Here is a 24,307-nt window from a genome sequence, read left to right as displayed (position 1 = left end):
TGCCGTCTTGTTTTGTAAACAACAGCCCATAAGTTACTGGGCTGATATTAAGCTATGCAATTTTTCCCAGGCCACGCCTGTTGGCCCACGCCAACTATGAGCATTAGCAAATGGGCGGTCAATCATGAGACGCAAGACTTGAAAATCCAATTTATCGCGATCACCGGCGGAATGCTGCTGCCATCAAATGCCAAGGGAATTATAAAAATATACATAAAAAATATGGGCTAATTATATTGACCTCCCCTAAAGTTTAGCTAAACTATCAATTTAACCTCAAAGTTTGACCAAATAACAGATATACCCCTATGCCAAACATCTGCTAATATATGACCAACGGGGTCAATGAAATGACAAAAATCCCGGTACACAAAACAACATTTAATTTTACTCAATGTACCAATTGGTCATTACCAAACAAGTTTATAAGAGGGGATGAGCATTGACAAACTTGATACCGATGAATTGTAATAAGGACATTATTTAGTAACGGTTAGTGCAATTAGATTTTGTTAACCAAATAAGAATACATTAAGAGTTAATATTAAATTCACTGATGGTGTATGCATTATCATAATTGAATATATGACATATATGTAAATTTTTTACTTTAAATTTAAATTTAAATTAATTGTCATGCATTCAACAAAAATAGTTTATATTTACTTCTTATCAATTTATATGATAGCCAAAGGTAAAGGGCAACCATATATGCTAGGTAATAAGTGGCCATTTTTGTGATAGTAATACTAACACTGAAGTAACAAAATCAACACATCAGAGTTAAGCTGTGAATGTCAAGACAAGTCTGTTCAGTCAACGAGGTTAGATTACTCGAGGTTGTATATCTGAAAATTTTGCTTTTGGTATAAGAATTGTATCGACCAACTATGCATAATAATCTTATAAGCGAGTTGTAGTACCAAATGCATGGTGTTTTAGTAACCAAAGTAAATCTAAAATTTTTCAAACCAAAAAGGCAAATAAAGGGAGAGGGAGTCAAGTGGTGATAGTGATCATTAACAAAAATATGTCCAACGTTTGTTAAAGATGTGGATTTCTTGTTTTATTAACATTCATCATCAGAGAGAATAAGGGAAGCGGCCATTTTTTGGGTTCTGTTTGGATTACATTTTTTTAGTTTTTTTATAGAAAAATTATTGTAACGATTTGATATTATATATATATATATAATGTAAAAAGGTGATGAAGAAATATATTTCTTTGAAAAATTGCAATTCAAACACAGCTTTAAGAAATACTTTGGGGCGTAGAAAATTTGGGGCGTAGAAAGAAATACTTTAGAAGATTGGGTTGGACAGAGAAAGCGAGACGATACGTGGTGGGTTCAGCACGAATCCTGGAGTTAAATAGTCTCACCAGCAGAAACTCAGCTAATTAATATACCCAACAAATCCAAATGTTCCAGGACTGAATTTACCCATCACGTGTCTCGTATCTCAGCCACCATCTCCTCCACCAAGTCCATCAGGACAACCACACACGTTCACGTCCTCGCGCACATTTATGCTAGTACTATTTCATATCTACTACTTCGATATTTTTTGATTGTTTTTTGTTTTTCCTGGGTCACTCTGTTTTGTGATCTGGAGCACAATCGTCGTACATCACATCTTGCCCCCTATAAGATACAGTTCAGAGAAGCAAGAGTGAGATTCGTCCTTTTTTCCTTTTTTATGGTTTTTGATCTTGTGAATTTTCAGCGGGGAAAAGAGTGCAGTGATTCTGTTTTGTTCCATATTTCGTCTCCTCGCAGCTCTAAAACTAAGGTTAGTATCTTATATTTTTGGAGCATCTCTTTCTTTGTTTCATTTTTATAGATTCTGTTGAAGAAATGATTGGTTTGTTTTTTGTAGTGTTGTAGAATTGCATTTTTTTTAGACTCTAGTTGCAAAGTTTTTTTTTTTTTTTGTCTTTTTCTGTTATTGTTTGATTTTCCCATTTTTGGGTGCTGACAAATCAGAGGAGAAAGGAAGTGAAAGTTGGGATCTTTATTTATTTGGTCTCCCGTCTATTTTCCATCTAACTCTCCTATCCTCGTTACCAAGATTATTTAGAGACTGTCTGGCATGGGCAACAGATATTTGAATATGGTTGAGATTTCTAGTTATCAATCCTTGGATCTCGGCAAAGAGCCTGTAAATGACAATGTTTCAGATACTGCCTTTCGTTATCATATACTTGTTCCTGCATGATTTTTTTATTATCTTATTGATTGTCGTCAACTTCATGAGAAAGTACGGGAGTATCCTCATTCTCCAAGAACGATTAGGCTTTGCTTTAAATTTTTTTCGGCTGTCCAGGATGATGCAAGGATAATTGTTTCAGATAGTGTTGAATAAACACGGGCCTGTGTTTTACTGTCCTTGTGTCAATTTGTACCGGTTCGATCTTCATGTTATTTCAGACCAAAGTTACCAGGCCATTATAGATTAGACATCGATAGTTGCGGATGTGTGTTGTTGAAGTCCTTTAACATTTAAGGTTTTCAAATGGGTTTAGAAATTTCTTGTTCCTGTGTTTGATCCCAATTTAAAATCAGAAAAAATTTCAATTGAAAATATCCTTACTGTAGCATGTGGGGATGGTAATATTGTTAAGGTTAACGTTAGACTGCATGAGTACATCCTTTCTCAACAGACATATGGGTCGTCATACATTGACAAGTTGTCAAATTGCCAGATTGCAATGGTGATATGGTTCTGGAATTGCTATTACTACTGTCCTATGATGTTAAGTACTGTTTTCAGTAGTGACAGACAACTTCCCTTCATGCTTTCAAATGGCACATCTATCAAGCTAGAACTATAATTAGATGATGCTTGTTCTATTAGAAATAAAAATTTAATCTAACAACGTAGTTGCGAAAGATAAATGCTCTTTTGGGAGAAGCTTATTTTGCTTATCAGCTAATGCAGCATACTTACTAGATGTGTTTTGTTTTTGCCCTAGAAATCTTTGCACCTCTGTAACCATCTCAGGGACCACCATTTGAAATCTTGAATGCCAATGTATGTATCTTTTCTTGCTTTTCCTCAAGCAGGCAAATATGTTCCCCTTGATATTGTAAAAAATATAGTTGGAGTAGATGTGCAAGCTAGTTGGAGTAGATGTGCAAGCTACTGATCGTTATCAAAGGGTGAAAGCTACTCAGTTCCCTTTAACAGCTTAGAGTTTAACTACAGTACCAACAGGTTCAGTTTGAAGTAAAAAGGAAAAAGTGCGATGATTATCTTATTGGCAATATAAAAATCATGCCTTTTGTTTATTTGTCCATTAGAAGTTGATGAAGTGGCAATTAATTTATTTAGTGGCTGAACTTAAGAATATAAAACAAAAGTGACCACCTTTCTGTATTCGGGATATGTTGGTGTCCAAGTCTTCTCACATTCCATGATTTGTGTAATGGTATGTTTGCTCGTGTATAAGATGGAGTTATTTGTGTGCAGCTTCACAAAATTGTTACTTTTCCTCTTCAAAACTACACAAGGATGCTCTAATTAACATTGTTCTGCTCTGTCAGTTTGGATGTGCCAGAGTTTTTCACGGTAATTCAAAATGGGAGGTGTACTGCAAAAGGGTGAATCTCCGAAGGCTTATTTACCTGAGACAAAGCTTGAGGCCAAAATCGTTGGGGCAATGCAGAGGAGAGAAAGTGAAGGCAGCTCTGCTAAATCTTTCAACAGCATAATCTTGAAATTCCCCAAAATTGATGAGAATCTCAGAAAATGTAAAGCTATATTTCAGGAATTTGGTATGTACCAAAATCCATGCATTGTTTTTCTCAGACTGCATTTAAAATTCGGCCTTTTGAACTCAACATTTGATGTATTCATAGCCTCAAACTACATGTCTAATTGTGGAAATAGAATTTTGTTGGCAGTTTATGTCATTCCAAAGTTTGAAGAAAAAATCAGCTGCTAGCAAATGTAATCTGATAAGTATCATCTTTTGATCATTGATGTTCCCTGTCCTGTGATGGATAAACATAGAATGCTTTTCTGTTTTCATTTCTTCATTTATGAATGCCATCAGTTCTTTGCAATTTGTTTTGGTCGTTGATTATTATACACATGTCCTCATATTTTTCTTTGCCTACTCACTGTTCCCTTACCAATTACATCAAGAAACAAGGTTCTCGCTAGACTAATTTGTACTAATTTATTTGCATACCTATTTGTAGACATGGATGGAAATGGTGCCATAGATCCACAAGAACTAAAACAGTGTTTCAGAAAACTGGAGATTAGTTTTTCAGACGAGGAAATCAATGATCTCTTTGAAGCATGTGATATTAATGATGATATGGGAATGAAGTTCAATGAATTTATTGTTCTTCTTTGCCTTGTCTATCTTCTGAAGAATGACCCTGCTGCTGAGCATGCTGTATCCAGAATGTCATTTTCTGTTCTTAGATTCCCTCTTAACTTGGCTTCATCCTAAGTAATTGGATTTGTCATTGCAGACAAGTTTTTGTGATTAATAAAGGGCTACAACATTTTAGCGCATGTATCATCTCTAATCTGTTTTCACCAAAGAAGAGTAGTGATCTGTTTGTCTTTGCGTTCTTCTTTATCATGCACTTCTCTTCATTAAAACATTATAACCTTTGATTTTTCTCATTATTGCAATGCTATAGCTGCTTATTCCTAGAGTGTATTGTTGGATTTATATGCTGCATTAGTGCCTTTAACATGCATGAGGAAGTAAAGCGTGCATGGAGATTCTCTTCCTGTCCTTCCCTTCCACCCTCCTTCCCACCTCCCTTTCTTGGGAATTTTTTCCTTGACAGTAGAAGAAATCACGAATTGGACTGCCAAATCTTGAGGCTACATTTGAAACGTTGGTTGATGCTTTTGTATTTCTGGACAAGAACAAAGATGGTCAGGTCAGCAAGAATGAGATGGTTGAAGCAATAAATGAAACCACCTCAGGAGAGAGGTCATCTGGGCGTATTGCCATGAAAAGATTTGGTGAGTTCCTCCCACCTCTCACTCTCTTGCTCAAACACGAAATGCTTAGTGAATGCATACAGCTCGGCCAGGATGATGCTTCTTGAGTTTCTTTTGATGAATTTGTGGTTATCTGTGCTGTAAGCCACTTATTTCTTTAGTGTAAGTGATTGCTAAATACCTTACAAAGGCCACTTGGCCCACTTAAGTTTCTTATGTGCAAAGAGAGTCAGTATTGTTGTGGATTTATTGCTGGATTCACATCCTGGCGTCCAATTTAGGAAATTGGTGTCAGTTTCCTGAGTCCTTATAGTTATCAAACTGACTTGTAAATGCATCCGGAATCATTTCTTTTTCTTATTTGCTTATAGTTATTATTCCAGACAAAGTATGAAACTTTCTGCTGCATTCACTTGGTACATTTTTTGTGGTCGTTTGGGCTGACTGGTAGCTTGGTGTTTGGAGCATGGAGAACGTGATTTCATACTATTGGTATGGTACACTCGTTTATTTGCCGAAGCCTCTGACAGCAATTTGTTCTGTTCTTGCAGAAGAGATGGACTGGGATAAGAATGGAATGGTCAATTTCAAGGAATTCCTTTTTGCTTTTACTCGGTGGGTTGGAATAGAGGATAACGATGATGATGATGATGATGAAGGCGCCGAGGAGTAGGGATGATTATAGTATTTTGAAGTATCTTATTTCTATCTCTAGGCATATTGAGGAAGACTTCGGAGTAAATACTTTGTGAACAATGTGATCTCGACTGCAATAGGCTTTAGCTTTTCCAGTAATAAGTTAGTAAATTTGAACGCTGAACTGATCATGGTTATCAAATCTCACCACTCCAAATTCCTATTGTATATACTCTGTGACTGTAAATGGAGATCCACTATGCCTAATTTTGAGCTCTGCGTTGAATTGTTGGAGGTCCACTATTTTGAGCTCTCTGTCGAGTTGCTGCATCCACTGCCTCCTGAAGTTGTTTATTAGCTAAACTTCTTTAGCTAAAATCATGCTTACTACGAGAATCTTTAGCATTCAAACTTCTATGAAGTGTTTGTAGACCCTTTTTTTGTCACAGATGATGTGTTCTTGAAGTGTGCCACATGGAAGTCGACACTTGTATCTCTCCACCATTGTAAAGCATAAAGCATACCATAAATAGATTTTATCACTCTGTGTCTCCATCTTTCTTTTTCAATGTTATGGCTCTTATTTCTGCTCATCTCTCGTTTTCTAAATTGTATGCATAAAGCATAAAATGCTATAGAAAGCTACTATCAGCGAAGCATTCGTAGAGCTGTACTAGCGTCTATTTTGTGAAACCTCGTTCCAAACGCTATTCTGCTTATGAGTGCTGTAACATTGACTGCTGTACTGATTGCCCTAATATGACCAACAACATTGACATACCCCATATAAACCTCAAGTTGGACTTAAAAAGAAAACATGCAGATCAGAAGGAAAACCGTTTACTCAACAATTTTGAGCCTTTAACCACACACAATTTGAAAGCTCGTTAGTTTTGCACTTCTTTCCTTGAGAGGAGCCCTTGAAGAAAGGAACATTGGATGAGGCATTGAAGGCTCAAAAATTTAACTAAGACCGAAAGCTCTATAGAATAAATGTAGCTCACATGAAAGCAACCTGCTCAGAACTAAAAATAAGCTAAAAGAACAAGCCGAGAATATGGAAGAGGTCATTGAAGCATACAACTCATAAAATCACTTCCAAAAGAATGCCTCAACAGAACTAAAGAAGCAATCCTACACTTATTGTACATACGTCTGACAGCAATGGTGACCTTTTTACATGTCTTACAAGAATCCCCATGTTATCAAAACTTCCATCACACTCTTACAATGAGAGAGACTATAGCACAAGAATAGCATTGTAAAGCAAATGCTCCACCAAGCAAGGAAAGTGTTCATAAGCAAACCCTCAGACCCCTAAGGTCTGTTACTATGTTATACTCTTGCTATTTATCTTCCAAGTAGTATGAAACACACTTCATATCATATAGAAACAAGTTAGAACCGGCAGAGTAGCACCAGTGCCCCGATGGCATTTGGAAGGATCTGCTGACCCAGCAATACCTTTGCATGCGGAACTGCTATTCACTGGAGAGATCAACACACAAGCTCCAAAAGCCAATCACCAAAAGGGATGGATTACCCCCTCGTTTTGGCCCTCTTCATCCCAAGGCTGTTATGGAAAGGGGACACAGATCCAGACATTTGGGAACCTTCTTCACGAAGAGTGCCATTAATCATGGCGAGTTCTCGTAACTGCTGCTTTTTATAGAAGTCCTGAGATTCATCCTGCATTTGAAGAGGACAGAATGCTTCATCATTGGATATCCCAATCTGTAAATATCTGTCTCCATTAAAATGCTGAGGAATTGCAGAAACGATTGAATTTCACAGGAGGAAGAGCATATATACATACCACAGGCTTCAGCAAATCCTCAAGTATCTCACGTGCTTGCATCAGACGAGCGTCGATTACCTCAACTGGCAATTCTGCTTCAACTAGTATGTGAAGTGGTTCATTTAGATGTTCATATCCTGGTTTGCCTCTCATCATGTCTTCCTTTTATATTGAACAATACTAAAGTTGTTATATTAATTTATGGTGATCCACAAGCTATTCACTGTATTTATGGGGAAGACCACCAAAATCATTCTAGTCGTTACCTTTGTTGGGTCCTTAATGCTGCCACGGCCTCGAATGAGAACACGACAGTCAGTATTGGCTTCAACTCTCTTGAGAGAGTTCCCTCTAGGACCAAGGAGGCGTCCAACAAAATTAAACTGCAAAAGCAAGTTCTTCAAGTGAGTTTTAGAAAATCATGCATCATAACAACATAGAAACAGCAAATCCTGATCATACATTAGGATACTGTTCCACTGGAATGTCAACCCTGATTGTGCGTTTCACTATAAGACCTGATGAGCTTGCTTGAGAACCTAACCAATTTTGTGCAGATGGTGGCTGCATCAGACCTGATATCTGCAGAGTACGATCCCAAATATGGTCAACAAGGAAAGGACAACATCAGAAATTTCACATTTTATTTCCCATATAGCATGTGAGTGTTTCCACTGGGATGATACACAGATCCAATTCCAAAAACATTGAACGGGGAACTATGACAAAACAAATCCCTCAAAGGACCATACAAATGTATACCACCCACTAGATTTAGACACTACAAAACCATTCTTATATCGAAGTAAAATTAGATAACTGTGAAGTTAACAAGTTAATAGAGAATTGAAACCAGAATCCTAATGATCAGTGCATGTTATTACTGGAAAGTATAGAATATTCCTATACTGTTTAAATCGAATTTTCAAGAATTATCAATAGCCTGTTAGCACAATCACAGGTTAATTTTTCTTTTTTCACAGGTTAAATGTTCTTAGATTAATATCAATAACTTCTTTTAGCACATACAAACTCAAATGGTGGAGTTACTTAAAATATACATGTGCTTCCCCAAGTGGGCAGAACGAAGCAATGTGCTCTATCAGCATCCAATGCATTACCAATACAAAGAATTGAGTAAAGAAATATTCAGATTCATATGAAAGCAACAACAGGAATATCTCTAGTATGAGCATATATTAATATGAAAGACAGCAAATCTTTGCAACATTCTGCCAAGAAAGTTGATTACAGTGAAGAGAACAATCAGCTAACTGCAAAAGAAATTTTGAACCAAGAAGCTCAGTTAAATATACATGACATTCTTGATGTTGTTAGCTTCTAAATACCTGTCATGGGGGAAACGCAAGTTAAAAGTTAAACGGCACTAGGAAAAGAAACCTAGTTAGTACTGATGTAAAAGAACTGTGTCAAGATGCTTCTGAAAAACAGTAAAGAATTAGATAAAACAAAGGTTATGTTAATGGTTAGTATCCATACTTCGGATTGAAATGGTGATGCCCATCTGTTCACATTAGCTCCTCCATGTGAATATATTCCTCCTGAAGCCAGGGGGCTAGCATGTTCAAGCCCACTTTGATCTAAAACTGATGCATTCCCCAAGAGTGTGGTTACACGCAATATTTCTGCTTCAAAAAGGTCAATTTTCAAGAATAAGATGTACCAGTTAGCATTTGTTAAATAATTAGTCAGCAGTCACCACAATATCGATAGATTCTAAGGATTCTTAACTGGTTAGTTAATGAACAATACTTCCAAACCTGACAAGCTTAGTCATTCAGAAGAATGTAGCCTAGGGTGAGGGACAACGAAAGTCTAGTACAGTCAAATACGGATATAATACATAGTCGTAATAAATCATGCTAGAATTATTGTTTCTAAAAGACAAGGATATCAGTATATCAGTAACTCAGTGCCTAGTTAAAACCTTACACAAAGAGTGATAACCAAGTCAACGAAGATAGGTACTCTTTTTCCTCTAGGAAGGTGAAAACGTTAGACACCGAGAAGACAATAAATCCCAAGCCCCAAGGAATAAACGACAGGAGCGATCCACATGCTTCAGCAGTTTCAACTCAGAAACATACATCACCAGCCAAGGCAACTGATTTTGATCGGTCTCCCTCTAAAGGCTGAGCCTTGAATACTAGACCAAATGTATGATTCCCTCCATTAAAGAGGACTTTATTAGCCATAATCTGTAATCCACTTGATAGAGTCTGAAAGCAAATTAGAATCAAATTTATTCAACTGACCATTTGACTTGATACCAAACTCAAACTTTACTTCACGATTCATAAAGTTTTCAAAAGAAAGCCAGATTTTATATGCAGGATGCCTTATTTCCAATAGTAAAGACAACCAATTTAATTCTTTTAACTGCTAATTGCGGAAGACAGAAACATAGTGATCCTAACTCCTAAGCACAATGAAAAAAATTCATCTACATATCCACTCAATATGGACCTTAGAGATTTAAAGAAACAGATTTAAAATAATTAAATATAGCCACCTCCTATTTTTTGAGTATGTCCAGGATATACAATTTCACATGTCGGAGACATGTCCTACAACACCTACCTTTACTAACCACCCCCTCCCCCCAAAAAAAAATCAAGACCATCTTTTAAACTCATACTCTGTTCTTAACCCTGGATGGAGTAGTAAATCTTCACTCAACAGAAACATGAAAAAAGTATATCACTTCTCTTCTAATTGGCAATCATAATCGGTTTCAAACATTTAAAGCTGCTAATTCAAGATTAGAAAGTGGTAACTTCTGTAATCTCCATGCTATTGTCCTCCAGCATCAATAAAGAATCAGTATAATGGGATTCTTCAGATGCCTTAATGCTCGTCCACCCCCTTTCTCCATGACGTTAGCTCTCCATTATTAACCAACAACACATGTTCTTTTCCATCTATTCCTTCTCCAGAATACCAAATGGCATTTTTTCTCCAAATAATTCTTTCCCTACCACTAATTTCATCTCCCAAAGAACTTAGTCAAGAGCCTCCACCCTTTCTCGGCCTCCTTCCCCACCATAACCAACCTTTCAGAATCTGATCACATCACCATAATCATGACGAGAATCACCAATCTACTACAGAGTCTGCAGCAGTTCTAATACCAATTTATGCTCGATGATACCAAGCTAATTATGCAACATGATCTTCCAATTCTATGACCTCCTTTCTGGCTAGTTCTCACATCTGCTGCCCCCAACCCCCAAACCAGATGACGACACAAGCAGTTTCCTGCAAGTTACTGTGAAAATTTTCCATTTTCCATTTTCCCACTTGCTCACTAGCTTCCCCTTTCTTAGTCACAAGAGTTGAGTAACTTTTCTCTATCAAAGAGACAAGCTTTCAAAATGCAATAAAAACTAATGTCCTTGAGCCCTATCCTTCGATGGCTAAACTTTGGCACTACAGTAGTGGAAAGGAGAGAACTAGACATAGAAAATAGAAATGCTCATTCATTTCAGAATGTGACAATTGTTTAATGGTTACCATGGCTAGCCAAATTGGTGCATGGTGCTTTAGAAAGCACAACTATAGTTATTAAGCAATGACTTGTCAAAATTAGTTGCTGAGCGGACGTAGCTGGAACAAAGACAGTAGAAGGTACTGGTTGTCACAGGATTAACAAAAGATATACTTTTTATGCTTTTGGAAATGACATGAGTGCCGGTGGTGGTTTATTACATAAGATCTGCAGAGATTGTGATAATTGGTGGATCAGATTTTGCAACGATTTATGACTAGAAATGGAAATAGCAAAAGGGAAACAGAAATAATGCACCACATCATATGAACTTTAATGATATTTAGTGAAGGCACAGATATTTTAACGATCAGAGCAATCTCCATATTGCTATTGCAGGAATACAGGAAGCAAGTCTTCAGAAGAGAGCCAGAAACAGCAAATGATCCTAAAATTATTCACTAAATGACACAACTATTAAAGAGCCAACAAGACAACTACTAAACAACACATGTTATGTGCCACAAGATCCTTAAATAAGACACTTCCTTGATGATTTATACAAGGTAACTCGATGATCACGATCTACTTCAAACATTTCTGCCTTTCTCTACTCTTTTTCTTTTCCTTTTTTCTTTTTCCGCCCAATAAACACCAGGCATACTCAGGTGGGGAAAGAATGCAGGGATCAAAGCAAACATCTAGGTACATAGAAGATATTTAGTAGGGTAGTCAGAGCTAACAGCATTTCAATAAATGAAAAAAGCAAAAGCATCCTTGTGGGCCTATATTCAATGAACTGGATGCGGCATTAAAGCCTTCACCAAAATAATCAGTACAACTGTAACCACTTGCTCATTTGTAATGCAAACCAAGATAAAAATTTCATCTCTAGGTCCTGGGCCCATCTTCCACCGAAGACTATTCTACGTGCCAAAAGCTACCAAAACTCAAGAATTATTAAGTTAGGAACGATACAGGGGAAATGCTACTTTAACAGATTTGTTTAGTCATGTGTGTGGCCGGCACAACTACGTCAACTTGAGATACAGTAAACACAAGTGTAAAGTTTCATTCAGCCACGTGTTTAGCCATCACAAACACGTCAACTCTATTCTACAGCCACGTGCTCCACAGTTAATTAGCTTCTACCACAATATTACATGCACAAATAAGACCAACATAATAAATGGATAAAAGATTTATTTATCAAGTCAATCTCATACTCAATAATAAGGAACATAAGAAAGATCCAGTAGAAATTGCCCAAGATGGATGTCATGAGTAATTTTCTTCCCAAGTTTTCTTTTGATGTTATCCTTGCCAGACTTGTATGAAGCCTTAAAACAAGCTCATCAAGCAAAGTAGAAGAATATCCTTTATGGGATTTACTGACTCTGCAAGTGATCTCATGACATTATCCAGACAACCACCAAAGGCAGTCATGAATTGATTCGTCAAAGACTCAAAGATTTGTGGGTCAGCTAAAGCAAACCAGAGATTAGTGAAAAAAATTGTAAAAATAGGCTGTAACAACTTCAACCATCTCATCAAAACGTCCCATGGGCGGCAACCATATCTAACATAGACAGACAATTACTACTATTAAACATAAACCAGAAACCCTCCTGCCGAGCCATTAAACCACAACAGCTAGCAGGAGATAATCTAAATAGTGAGGCTACCAGCTTACCCTGATTCAACAGTCGATAACTATGGGGCAGCACTGGCATAAACGGATTAAGCTTATGCCTTTCCGCAAGTAACTCGGATAAATACCTGGCAACCAACGAACATAAAAGATTACAACACCAGCCAGCGCTTATGAAGGAAATAAATCACAAGAAATTTCTAGCAATATAAAACAACAGAAAACAAAAGGAGAAGTGTGGGTATAATCAAAAGCAGCAGGCTTTAACATATATAAAACGAACCCGTCAATCCAAAGAAAGCAGGAAGTTAATTGAATCGAAAAAAAGATCTAAACTTGATTAGAAAGGAGGTCATACTTTTCCTGCTCAGCAAGGGCGGAGGCGGCGGAGCGTAGACCACTGGCGGCGGCGGGGCCGATGTGAGGAGAGTGAGGGGCAGAGGGAGAGGGCGAGTAAGCCATGTACCTTCCAGACGACATCTCGTCTTTCTTTATTCACCGCCCGCCGATGTCTCCTTCAGATCCACCGACCAGTCAGTCCCTCGCTCCCTCTCTCTACTCTATATTATAGAATGAGTAGAGGCCAGAGATGATGACTATTATGGCTGAGGAGGCGTCGGTGAATGAAAAGGAAAGAAAAAAGAGAGACCAAAAAAAAAAAGAAAAAGAAAAGGAAAGAGTAGCAATACTAGTGAATACTAGTGAGTAACAAGTACTGATACTATAATTAAGTGCTGACTACTGCTAGTAGTACGTAAACACTAGAAAGAAAGTAAAAAAAGACCTAAGAAGGCCTGTTAATTTTTTTGTACAGAGGAGAGGAGGAGAGAATATTTATATTTATATTTATATTGAACGGGATGGATGGACAATTTTTCCAAAGGCCAATGACGGAGTCAGGCGGTGCTGTGCTGTGCTGCGCTGCTAATCCCTCTATCGGTCTATCCCAGTGATTCCAGTCCACTGTGTCCATTGCCGTTTACTCCACTCCCTCATTCACAGTCACACACGTATTCATGTATGTCAGTCATTTTGCACTCCACTGCCAATGCATCCTCCTTTGGTACTGCTCTGTACTCAGTATTCTGCTACTTGCCGCCGGTCAATATTGTTTACAGTACTACTAGTGTTGCGTTCAATAACAACTGATAGTGAAAGAAATTGAATTCGCGCTGTGTAAGAATTCTTGAATTTATTCAGTGGGTGTGTTCTCAATTAAGGCGTAGACACCTGATAAATATATATGCATGTTCATATAGTGAGTTTAATTAATATATAGCATTCATTACTTAAACGCTTCTAAAAATGGTAATTTTATCGATCCCAAAAAAACTAACTGAAGTTGCAGTAAATAGAAAAAGGTTTCTCCTTTCCTTTTTTTTTTTTTTCTGCTTTTCACTGTTCGATCTCTTTGCAGTGGGCATGCCGGACCTGCATCTACAGTGTGTCTAAAGCACTTTGATGGGTTGTGATGATTGCATTACAATGACGATGGGCTGTCAATTTTCAATCTTTTCAATCCTTGTGCGTAGAATTTTTATGTCAGGTGCATCCCGAATGACGGAATATTAGCTCTTCCCTCTCGTGTATGGATGTAATTGCAGGTGGATGAAAATTGTTTGTATGTTAAGTAAACAATAGAACAGAGTAGCCCTCTTAATTGGTTTGGTAGTTGGGATGCCATTGTTAAACATTCACTGGAAAACTACGTCGTTATATGTATCATGTAGTGGTATAATTGTATATCATCTTCCCTCTCCATAAATTTTGGAGGTCGATTGAACATTTATGTTGACTAATCTAATCACGTAATCCCTGGCGTTGTTGATATCCCGTTGCACGATGACCGCGTATCTTCTGGACTTTCTAACTTGTAAATTCATCATCATCCACCAAAGACAGAGAAGGAAAAAAAATAAAAGAAAAGTGAAAAATTATTCATTTCTCATCAACACAACACTACTACATTGTAGGTACTAGTAAAAAATTAGTTGTGTCCCACTTCATGTCTCACATTTTATTATATGTTCAATTTTTCTTTACATATATCCTATTTTTTTATTTTTTTTATTTTCTTGAGTTCCAGTAATTACTAATCGAGTAAAGGACAAAATACAACAAACTAAAAAGAAAATCATATGCAATAGAAAAACAAAAATACAAAAAAAAAAATCCCATTTTTTTCTCGATAATTTTGTCATTTTAGTCTGTTGAATTTTGTATTCTACCAACCCGATAGTTATTGAGATTTAAGCTAACCAGTAAAAAATTTAAAATGGAATGTTCACGAAAGGAAAAAATGACAATATATTAAAGGGCTAATATCATAAACCTCCCCTAAAGTTTCTTCTAATCACACCTAGCACCCTGGAATGACAACTTTAGTATCATTAACAGCGCTTCTGTTTGACAATAGTAGTAATAATGAATTATAAGAGAAAGACTTTATTTTTGTTCCATTTTTACCCGCAGCCCAAGATGATTATTGAATTTTAGAAAATAAAAATATAAACAAATAAGCATATGATATTAATTTAGAAGGTGAGGGGGTAAAAGTGTCATAAAAAAGAATGTTATAATTATGGACCTCCAGATGACCCCGCTACTGTGACTGTTGCTTCCAATGGTTAACTGATGATGCTTAATCTCTATAAATTGCCTTCAACTGAAGACACCATTAATATGCAGCACTTAAATGGGAAATTCTGCAGCAAGTTGATTGGAGATTCAGTAAGGAATCAAACAGTTCTAATTGGTACATTGGCGACTATATTTTTATTCAAATCGGAAAAATCGATTTAATGAAGTATAAGTAATATTTTCAGTGCTTCATATGCTTCCAAACTAAGTCAACCTTATTAGTCATAGATAATACAAACTTCAGCAGTGATTATTTGGGGTGCATGTTGAAGTATAAGGAAATAGGTAGCAATGTAGATTCCAATAGTTAATATACACCACAAAATTTAACAATCCTACATATCCCAATTTAGGAATTTTTTACTTCTTACTCACTATAAGATTAATGCAACACACACGGAAAAATGCATGTTTATGTATACATCATAGCATTCCTACCCTTAAATACACAATATTGGTGATTTTTTGGTAATTTCTCCCCTTCTGAATGAGACAGCCTGTCACATCCTACTTCCAAGGGTGTTAGGTGTGATTTCGAAAATATGAAGGGTACTAGATGTGATTAGAAGAAACTTCAGGGAAGGTTTTTGAATTCTGATATTAACCCTATAATAAAAGGCGGAACGATGGCATGGGAGTGAAGGCCCTGGTGCAAAATTTTTTTCCACGTTGGATAACCAACGAACGAGGGATTCTCTCTTAAATTCGTCATCGTTGATGTGATTGTTCAAATTAAGGCCGCTTTTAAATACCCCGCATCTGGAACCTGGAGGCGGCAGTGCAATATCCACGTTCCAAATTCATGCTTTTAAACAAGCAGAGTTGTAATTAGACTTTTTATATTAGGGGTAATTTCAGAAACCTCCCATGAGGTTTTTGATAATTTCACTAGTTTTCCCTAAAATTTACAAAATTACATAAATCTCTCGTGAGATTAAGATTTGATAACAAAATTAGTCCAATTAGAAAAAGTAACATTCAAAAAACAGTTTAAAAAGAGAGATGAAACTTCTATTTCATAAATACTCCTTATACATGTCTAGAAGTTGTATTAATAAAAAAATAAAATAATTAAAAGTTAGAAATAATTAATACATACATTTCACAATCCAAAAAGTTCACATCTAATAAATTAGACGATACAAATAAGTAACAAAACTATACTAATGATCACAAAATTTAACAAAATATAATAGTTATCTCTTTCGACATGATGTTTGTTATGATTATTGTAACAAATTTTTTTTCCCAATTTAGCCTTTTTTTTCCTCCTTCCTCCATCAGATATATCAATTGATGTTATTTTGTAAATACAAGTCATCATTTATCATTAAAGAATTTTTTAGCAATTATTTTCATTAATTAGTTATTAATAATTAATTAGTATTCTAATTACTCAATCGTTAGATATTAGTAAAGGAGAATGGAGGGAAAAGAAAGGCAAAATTCAAAAAAAATTTCGATTCAAAATCACAAGAATCATAGCAAATATCATGTAAAAAAAGATGACTAGTCTATTTTGTTAAATCTTATGATCATTAGTTTAGTTTTGTTGCTTGTTTTTGTTGTTTAATTTATTAAATATGAACTTTTTGAGTGGTGAAATGTGTGTATTAATTATTTTTATTTTTTTACTAATACAACTTATATATATGCATAAGGGGTATTTATGGAATAAAAGTTTCATCTCTCTCCTTAAAGTACTTTTTTAATAGGGAAAATGATCAGTTTCATCCTTTACATTTCACAAAAATATTCTTTTTGTCCCTCACTTTTAAAATGAAGCAATTTCGTCCTTGACATTTAAAAACTTAAATTATTACATCCCTGAACCCAAATTTCAATTTGAATCAAACTACCAATCAACCTGATTACAAATTTTGGGGGTGTAATTGATAGATTATTTGGTTAACTCAACTTGATATTCATGTGAAATTTAATGAACCTAAAAATAAAAAATAAAAAATTATAACATAAAAAAGAAAGATTAATCTTTCCTACATTATCATTGTATACATTGACGGTTTTATGTACCGCCATATCATTTTAATTTAAATTTAAACCCCAAATTTTATATTTATGATACATATCTAGATTCGCAAGCGGATATACTAACGGTGCATGAAAAGATTTACCAAAAAAAAAAAACTCTACTATTCCAAGACAAAGAATGACCTTTTATTTTATAATTTTTATTTTTTTGGTTTAATAAATGTCATGTGAATATGATGAAATTGACCGAATGATCTATCAATTCTATTTTCGAAATTTATTACTGGGTTATTGGATGGTTTGATTCAAATTGAAAATTAAGTTCAGGGATGTAATAGCTTTAATTTTTAAATATCATGGACGAATTTGCTTCATTTTAAAAGTGAGGGACGAAAAGAATATTTTTGCAAAATGTGAGGGATGAAACAGGTCATTTTCCCTTTTTAATATTATTTTCTCTAGTTGGATTAATTTTGTTGTCAAAACCTTAACTTTAGGGGAGGTTTGTATAAATTTACAAACTTTAGAGCAGGCTAGTGAAATTGTAGAAACCTCAGGATAGGTTTCTGAAATTAACCCTTATTTTATTTTTAGTCGAGCACAGAACAACGGACCACCAGTGACCAGACTCCGCAAGTCCTTGTTTATTGAATTGCAGTTAAAATTAGAGAAGACAGACGAACAGCCCAGCAATGGAGGAGAGGGACACGATACCCTTCAGAAACCTCCACAGTAGAGACTACCAAGGCCACAAGAAAAAGGTACCAAAATTCTTCACCTTCTCCCTCTTATGCAAATAAAGAAAGTTAAAGTCTTTCAGCTAAAAGCCCAGACTTTGTGGTGAATTTTGGTTTTCTGTGGTTAATTGTTTCTATTTCCCCAAAATATTTTGATTCAATTGCTGGAATAAGTATCACTGCTTAGATAAAGTGGTGGCTTTGCTCATGTTTTTGTTTAAAATTCGTAACTCTTTTTTTTAATATATAAATTTTTGGGGTGGGTGTGAGTACAGGTGCATTCGGTGGCATGGAACTGCAGTGGGACGAAGCTCGCTTCTGGTTCGGTTGATCAAACTGCTCGCATTTGGCACATTGAGCATCACGGCCATGTATGAACTTTTCCTTTTTTTTTCTTCTTTCTTTTTTCCCTCGTTATTTCTCCTTTTAGTTTAAAATGCTGTTGTTGTTTTTCCCGTCTAAGATTGGAAAGGGTTTACTCTTTTTTCTTTGCTGATTCAAAATCGTGCTTTTCGTTTTCTGTAATGAAGTCTCCAGAACTATATAGTTTCATTTTTCTACTTTGAATTAGTTTTAGGGTTTGTGCTGAATTTGATGTTTTGATTTTGAAACAAAGTTATACACGCGGTTGACGAGTATATTAGCACTAGTATCAAACTTCCAACAGAAAGGCATGTGTCCTCTTAGTTAATCTGTTGGTAAAGCATCTGAATGCTGTTCAGGAGAGCCTGTTCTGGCTGCATATTTTGTCAACTCTATTTGCTGTATACATCCTTCTGTGGGAACTTTAAAAAAAATTGTCTTCAATGAATTTTTATTCCATTGGAGATCATGAGGTCCTTAGCTATGTGGCTTCCACAGCAATGCATATCTTGTTACCAATGCAGGCAGGAATGTTTTGGAATGAATGACCACTACAAGAGAGCTGCTTTTCTTTTCCGTTCTTTTTCGTCTCTCTTTCTGACATTGAACAATTTGGTATTCTCTGCCTTGTATGGCCATTTGGAATTTTTCTGCAGGGTAAAGTTAAAGATATAGAGTTGAAGGGTCACACTGATAGTGTGGATCAGTTGTGCTGGGATCCTAAACATGCTGATTTGATAGCAACTGCGTCAGGTGACAAGACAGTTCGCTTGTGGGATGCTCGTAGTAAGTGAACCACCAGAATGCATACATCTGTTTAAATCTTACCAAGCAGTAATAACCTAACACTTCAATTGTAAGACATTTTAAAAAAGGTTTATGCTTAAATAGGTAAATAGAGTTTTGGAAAGGAGTTAATAGTCAAGTAACTATTTTGTTCTATTTATTCTGATGAAGGATCTTCTACGACATTAGGCCTTTGGATAAGTAACAGAGACTTTTGTTTTAGCTTTCAGTATTTATCCTGCTGTAGACTCACCCCCCCAACCCCCCTCCCCAAACAAAAAAAAAATAGAAGAAAGTTTCACAAAGTGCGGAAAGGAATATTTTCTGCTTCCAAGGTAATGCTTCATCTTTCTGGCAACATCTGAAAATTTTCTTCTGCAGCTGTGCTCTTTAGTTGAAATAGACATTGAATGTAGCCAAAGAAAAGTTCACTCTTCAATGGAAAACAAACTTGACATTCTACTCTATCCACTGCATGGAGCTGACTTGACAACTCAACTCTATAAACAGCATACTGCTGCTAAGGGTGCTCATATATTTGTGTCTTGAATTGACAGGTGGAAAATGTTCACAGCAAGCTGAACTTAGCGGAGAGAATATCAATATTACCTATAAGCCTGATGGGACACATATTGCTGTAGGGAACCGGGTATGCCATGCATTCCTTGCCTAACATTTTAAAGCTTTTATGGGTTCAGTATCCACAGTCTGGAACTGGATCTATTTTGCAATTATGTTTTCTCCTGCAAATCCATGTTCGTTTCCAAAGAATTATATTAATGCACGCAGATTAGTATGTAACTTGTTATCTACTTCTATCTAATTAGAAATTAGAAATTATGTTGCAGCTCTTCTTACAGTCTTGATGTGTTGTAGGATGATGAATTGACTATATTAGATGTTCGCAAATTTAAGCCTCTCCACAAGCGCAAGTTCACATATGAGGTACATTCATGTTTCAGCTAATGTTATTATTTTCATACAAGTTGTTCGTGGTTCATTTGTGATGGTGGTTGGAGGAGGAAGTGGTCTTTAGAGTCCACATCAGGTTATTTTGTGCAACATGAGATCTTGCAAACTTTACTTGGGGTATATCTAACCTAGTTATTCTAGGACTTTTAATGGCCATTTTGCCTTTCCTTCAGTGTCATGAATACACTTGTCTGAGATAATAAGTCTGGGATGATGTTGTTGATATTTCATGTGCATAGCAGAAAACCTGTACTTCTGGTTAACTGTTATAATTTTATGTACTTGTCTGAAGTAATTTACCTGATGATTAGCATTTCTTCTTTCCTCATTCCTTCTCAGTGAGTCAATTGAGATGCCTTGTCTTTATAATCTGAGATGAAGTCTTTAATTCAGGTCAATGAGATTGCATGGAACATGACAGGAGACAAGTTCTTTCTGACCACAGGGAATGGTGAGAAGAAATTAAGTGGAAATATCTATCATTCAGTGTACTTTCTTAAGAAATTTGATTGTATGTATTTTGTGTCCATATATTACAATTGCACTCCTTTCCTTTTGCTCCTTAGGTACTGTGGAAGTACTAGCTTATCCATCTCTTGATCGAGTTGACACCCTTATGGCTCATACAGCTGGTTGCTACTGCATTGCCATTGACCCATTAGGAAGGTGTTTCTCTGCATATTCTGTTGGCTATCAGCTTCTACTCTAATACATAATTTTCAGTGTGAAAAATAAAAAAAAACCCTTGAGAATGTTTTGGAACTAGTATATTTTGTTGGTTACAATTTTACAAGCTTTCAGGGTGGTAATGGATCAAATAACAATGCAAACCAAGGGGAGTGTTTGGATAGAGATTATTTGAAATACTATTTGGAATAATATATTGTAGCACTTTTTGTGATGTGATGTATATGGGATAAAATAGTAGTTGAAAATATAAAAAGGTGGTTGGAAAATGTGTTTATAATGCAAGCAAAATAATATTTGAAATAACTTGTGTATCCAAAGTGTATCAATTTGAAATTTGCTGCCTTGTGCAGATACGTTGCTGTTGGAAGTGCTGATTCCTTGGTCAGTCTTTGGGATATCAAGGAGATGCTATGTCTGCGCACGTTTACGAAACTTGAGTAAGTACTTCTGTTCCACGTTCCCTTCTATGAAATTAAGAAAGAGAGAAAACTCCCCAATCTTATTCATTGACCACTTGCTCATATAAGGAAATTGTATAAATAAAATTGGAGCATATGCTTGTCTTCTTTCCTATGTTTGTCCAGACCTGAAATGATTTCATGCACTTTCTTAAAGAGCTGTAACTCAAACACTTTGTTTTATTTTCTCAGATGGCCAGTTAGAACAATAAGTTTCAATCACACGGGAGAGTACATTGCTTCAGCCAGTGAGGATTTGTTTATTGATATTGTATGTTTTTCTAAACTTTGTTCTAGTGGTTGTCTCCTGCTGGTAGATGATGCTTAATTCTGAAGTTACTAAGTTCTGATCCAGTAAACATTTATGTCTTTTCCTGCGTCAGTCAAATGTTCAAACTGGACGAACAGTTCACCAAATTCCATGTCGAGCTGCAATGAATAGTGTAGAATGGAACCCAAAGCACAACTTACTAGCATATGCAGGAGATGATAAGAACAAATATCAGGCTGATGAAGGTTACTGGATTTCCTGTTCTCTTTGTAAACTAAGAAGGTGTTGTTTTGTAGCTACAAAATTTGAATAACGTTTCCCTACTTTGTTGCAGGTATATTTCGGATATTTGGCTTTGAGAGTGCCTAGTTGTCTGATGCACTGCTGAGGAGGAAGAAGTCATTTGAAGAGGCAATTTGAGGTTTCGGATACTTTTTTTCTGCATGCTGTTTGTTGCCCTATTCTATTGCTGGTGTATTTTGGATATTATTATGATAGTGCGGCCATATTTGGTCAATTTGTCATTTGGACGTTTATTTTTATTTATCTTCAGTTTTGTCTTCTTGAGGTAGTGTGTATTCAAGGGTTGGGCATTTATCAGTAGTGATTTCTTGCATAGCATGTTACCATGAATCAAAAGCCTGAAAATTGGGCCATTCATCAGCGTTCTTCTAATTTTATCTTTTTTGGAGTTGGGGGCGCAGAGGTTATTGCTGTAAGAATTGCGGTGAAACAAAAAAAGAAAGGGGCAAGGGACTTGGAACTAGCGAGACTTCGACTCCAACACATCATAAAAATAAAATATCAACTTAATTTCAGCGGACCTTCCCTTTGCATAACAGACTCGAACACAAGCAGTGTTGCAAAAACTGCATTTGAAACTTGATCTGAGTGCTGCAAATTGCAAACACAAAAGTGTCTTGAAGAAGCACCTGCTGTGTGACCCAAAATAACCACTAGGAAGTGAACTGTTGGAGACCAGTTGTTGCCTCTACCTTTTGAGGTTTCTTATCCAAATCAGTAGAACACCACCAAAGGTAAACTTCTAAGCGACCGTTATCAGCAGCAAAATGCATGTAATTATTGATCAAAGCATGCGGTACAAGAAGCTTGACGAGACACTCTGGACGTGGATATTTCAGTAACGTTCGGACCAGGATGCTTCACCCCCTTGAAGAGATGGACCCCCAATGTGTATAAGCAATGCAAAATTGATTACAAGCCTCGTAGCTCTTGATTCTGAAAAGTAGGACTATGTCTGGAAACCCAAGGGAGAAATTAGCCCCACATAAAATTCACCTTCTTAGTTCTTACTAATACAAGGAGAGGCCGAGCGGCCTTGCGGCCTTGGCTGATGAATAGGAGATAATGAAACTTACCTTGGCTAATGAATAGGAGATAATGATTTCTTCCTTTTAACCGTTTTGTTTTTAAACTCTTGTATCTTATGGATTCTGTGGCGCTCCATGTGCTTGAATGGAGGGAAGTAACTAAGCACAAAGGATGAATCTGCTGGTGGGGAAGATCAAGCCTGCAAAACAAACCAGGCAAAGGGTAATGAGATACTGAGAGAGCGAAGAAAGGGGCTTCCATTTGATCTCCACACTAGAGCTTTTCATTCTTTTTCCATTCTGGGGCTCCTTAGACAAATCAAAGCTAGCCCCCTTCATCCTCAGCTCTTGAATACATCTTGTAAGTGTTCGATTATCGTTCTTCTCTCTCTGCAACTGATTAGTCACTTTCCAGTACCTGAAAAGCTTCATCTGAACCAAAAACACGACAACTAGAGAAGTACACATGCTCAAAACAGATGGGATCCACCATCTGTGGCACATATTACGGTGCTGGTTCTCGTCTGAATTATAAGATGTAAATGAAATTGTTAAGAATAGCCCATGAAAAATAAAGTAAAAACAACACAGCTGAAATATTTCTTTTCTAATATTATCCAATCTGGATTCTTTTATGGCAATTTTGCGGCCAAAAAGATCTTCTTCTCTTTGCCAGAGCTTGAGAAGCAAGAGATGGCCTGGGCTTTGGGAGATCTCCATTAATGGATGGTGTTGTATGGCTGAAGATGTTGTGCTCATTGCAGAGATGAGCTTCTGCTGATGCTCTTCGTCTACAGGGATTTCGACTACGACATGGGCATCTTTCGTTTCTGCCATTTGATCAGAGTTGCTTGAAAGCAAAAAAGTTGACGATTAAATGAACAATAATTGGAGAACTAAATTAAAAGATGGATAAAAGAACTCAGAAAAATCTGTGCTTTGAATATCAGCGAATTCACGATTAACAAAAAGGTAACCAGCAATTGAGTTAGCAATGAGGAGGCAAATATTTTGATGATCGCAGATAGAAGAGTTAGAGAGTTTGGCAGATCTGGTGCCGATAAATGTTGGGATATTTAAATGGTGCAAAACGCCTGAGTTTAGCAACGGTCATATTTTTCCCAATGCATTGCCGGCACCTGCACAAGTAACGGTCGGATCTCTATTAAATTTTTCAAGGCATGAAGTACCGTTGCTCTTTCCTTTTCTTTTCTTTTTTCCTCCCATTTTCTTTTTTAATGCTTCAGACAGCTACTACAGCTACTGAGGAAAAAAAATACATTAAAAGAAACAATAAATTTGATCATTTATGTATCTCCATTAAAAAAAATTATGTCCTTCCATTGGCTGGCAAAATGAAGATAATTTTCTTTCTTTTTTTTCCAATTGGAGATTCTACGGGTGCGCTTGATAAAATTGAAATCTGAAATATAAATCGTTAAGTAATTGAATTGATATGCACTAAATTCGATTCGATATATTTGAGTGTATATCACTTATC

General features: G+C 36.2%; 4 protein-coding genes across 5 annotated transcripts; 2 read left to right on the top strand and 2 right to left on the bottom strand.

Annotated features, from left to right (window-relative positions):
- Positions 1-1,424: 1,424 nt before the first annotated feature.
- Positions 1,425-6,151, top strand: LOC113769929 (probable calcium-binding protein CML21). Its single transcript, XM_027314251.1, has 5 exons — positions 1,425-1,790; positions 3,545-3,775; positions 4,205-4,407; positions 4,820-4,994; positions 5,525-6,151. Exons 2-5 carry the CDS (start codon positions 3,580-3,582, stop codon positions 5,644-5,646), a joined length of 696 nt encoding a protein of 231 aa, XP_027170052.1. The 5' UTR covers positions 1,425-1,790; positions 3,545-3,579; the 3' UTR covers positions 5,647-6,151.
- A 490-nt stretch (positions 6,152-6,641) lies between these two features.
- LOC113769928 (KH domain-containing protein At5g56140) lies at positions 6,642-13,201 on the bottom strand. Of its 2 annotated transcripts, none has more exons than XM_027314249.1 (7): positions 12,925-13,201; positions 12,609-12,694; positions 8,908-9,053; positions 7,870-7,989; positions 7,674-7,790; positions 7,426-7,569; positions 6,642-7,343 (listed from the first exon to the last, which is right to left on the bottom strand). In XM_027314249.1, exons 1-7 carry the CDS (start codon positions 13,044-13,046, stop codon positions 7,149-7,151), a joined length of 930 nt encoding a protein of 309 aa, XP_027170050.1. In that variant the 5' UTR covers positions 13,047-13,201; the 3' UTR covers positions 6,642-7,148. The 2 variants fall into 2 exon arrangements, with proteins under 2 accessions (XP_027170050.1, XP_027170051.1); XM_027314250.1 differs by having other exon boundaries at positions 6,642-7,298; positions 12,925-13,200.
- A 4,625-nt stretch (positions 13,202-17,826) lies between these two features.
- LOC113770962 (THO complex subunit 3) lies at positions 17,827-22,042 on the top strand. Its single transcript, XM_027315593.1, has 11 exons — positions 17,827-17,959; positions 18,211-18,306; positions 18,955-19,084; positions 19,642-19,733; positions 19,961-20,029; positions 20,450-20,507; positions 20,623-20,722; positions 21,097-21,183; positions 21,397-21,475; positions 21,588-21,720; positions 21,810-22,042. The coding sequence occupies exons 1-11, from the start codon at positions 17,891-17,893 to the stop codon at positions 21,842-21,844; spliced, it is 948 nt and encodes a 315-aa protein (XP_027171394.1). The 5' UTR covers positions 17,827-17,890; the 3' UTR covers positions 21,845-22,042.
- A 221-nt stretch (positions 22,043-22,263) lies between these two features.
- On the bottom strand, positions 22,264-23,838 carry LOC113770963. The gene is made up of 2 exons (XM_027315594.1): positions 22,855-23,838; positions 22,264-22,733 (listed from the first exon to the last, which is right to left on the bottom strand). Exon 1 carries the CDS (start codon positions 23,641-23,643, stop codon positions 22,966-22,968), a length of 678 nt encoding a protein of 225 aa, XP_027171395.1. The 5' UTR covers positions 23,644-23,838; the 3' UTR covers positions 22,264-22,733; positions 22,855-22,965.
- Between the last annotated feature and the right edge of the window lie 469 nt (positions 23,839-24,307).

This window comes from Coffea eugenioides, chromosome 5, assembly GCF_003713205.1.
Source record: "Coffea eugenioides isolate CCC68of chromosome 5, Ceug_1.0, whole genome shotgun sequence".
NCBI lineage: Eukaryota > Viridiplantae > Streptophyta > Magnoliopsida > Gentianales > Rubiaceae > Coffea > Coffea eugenioides.
This window is presented reverse-complemented; position numbering and strand designations above follow the sequence as displayed.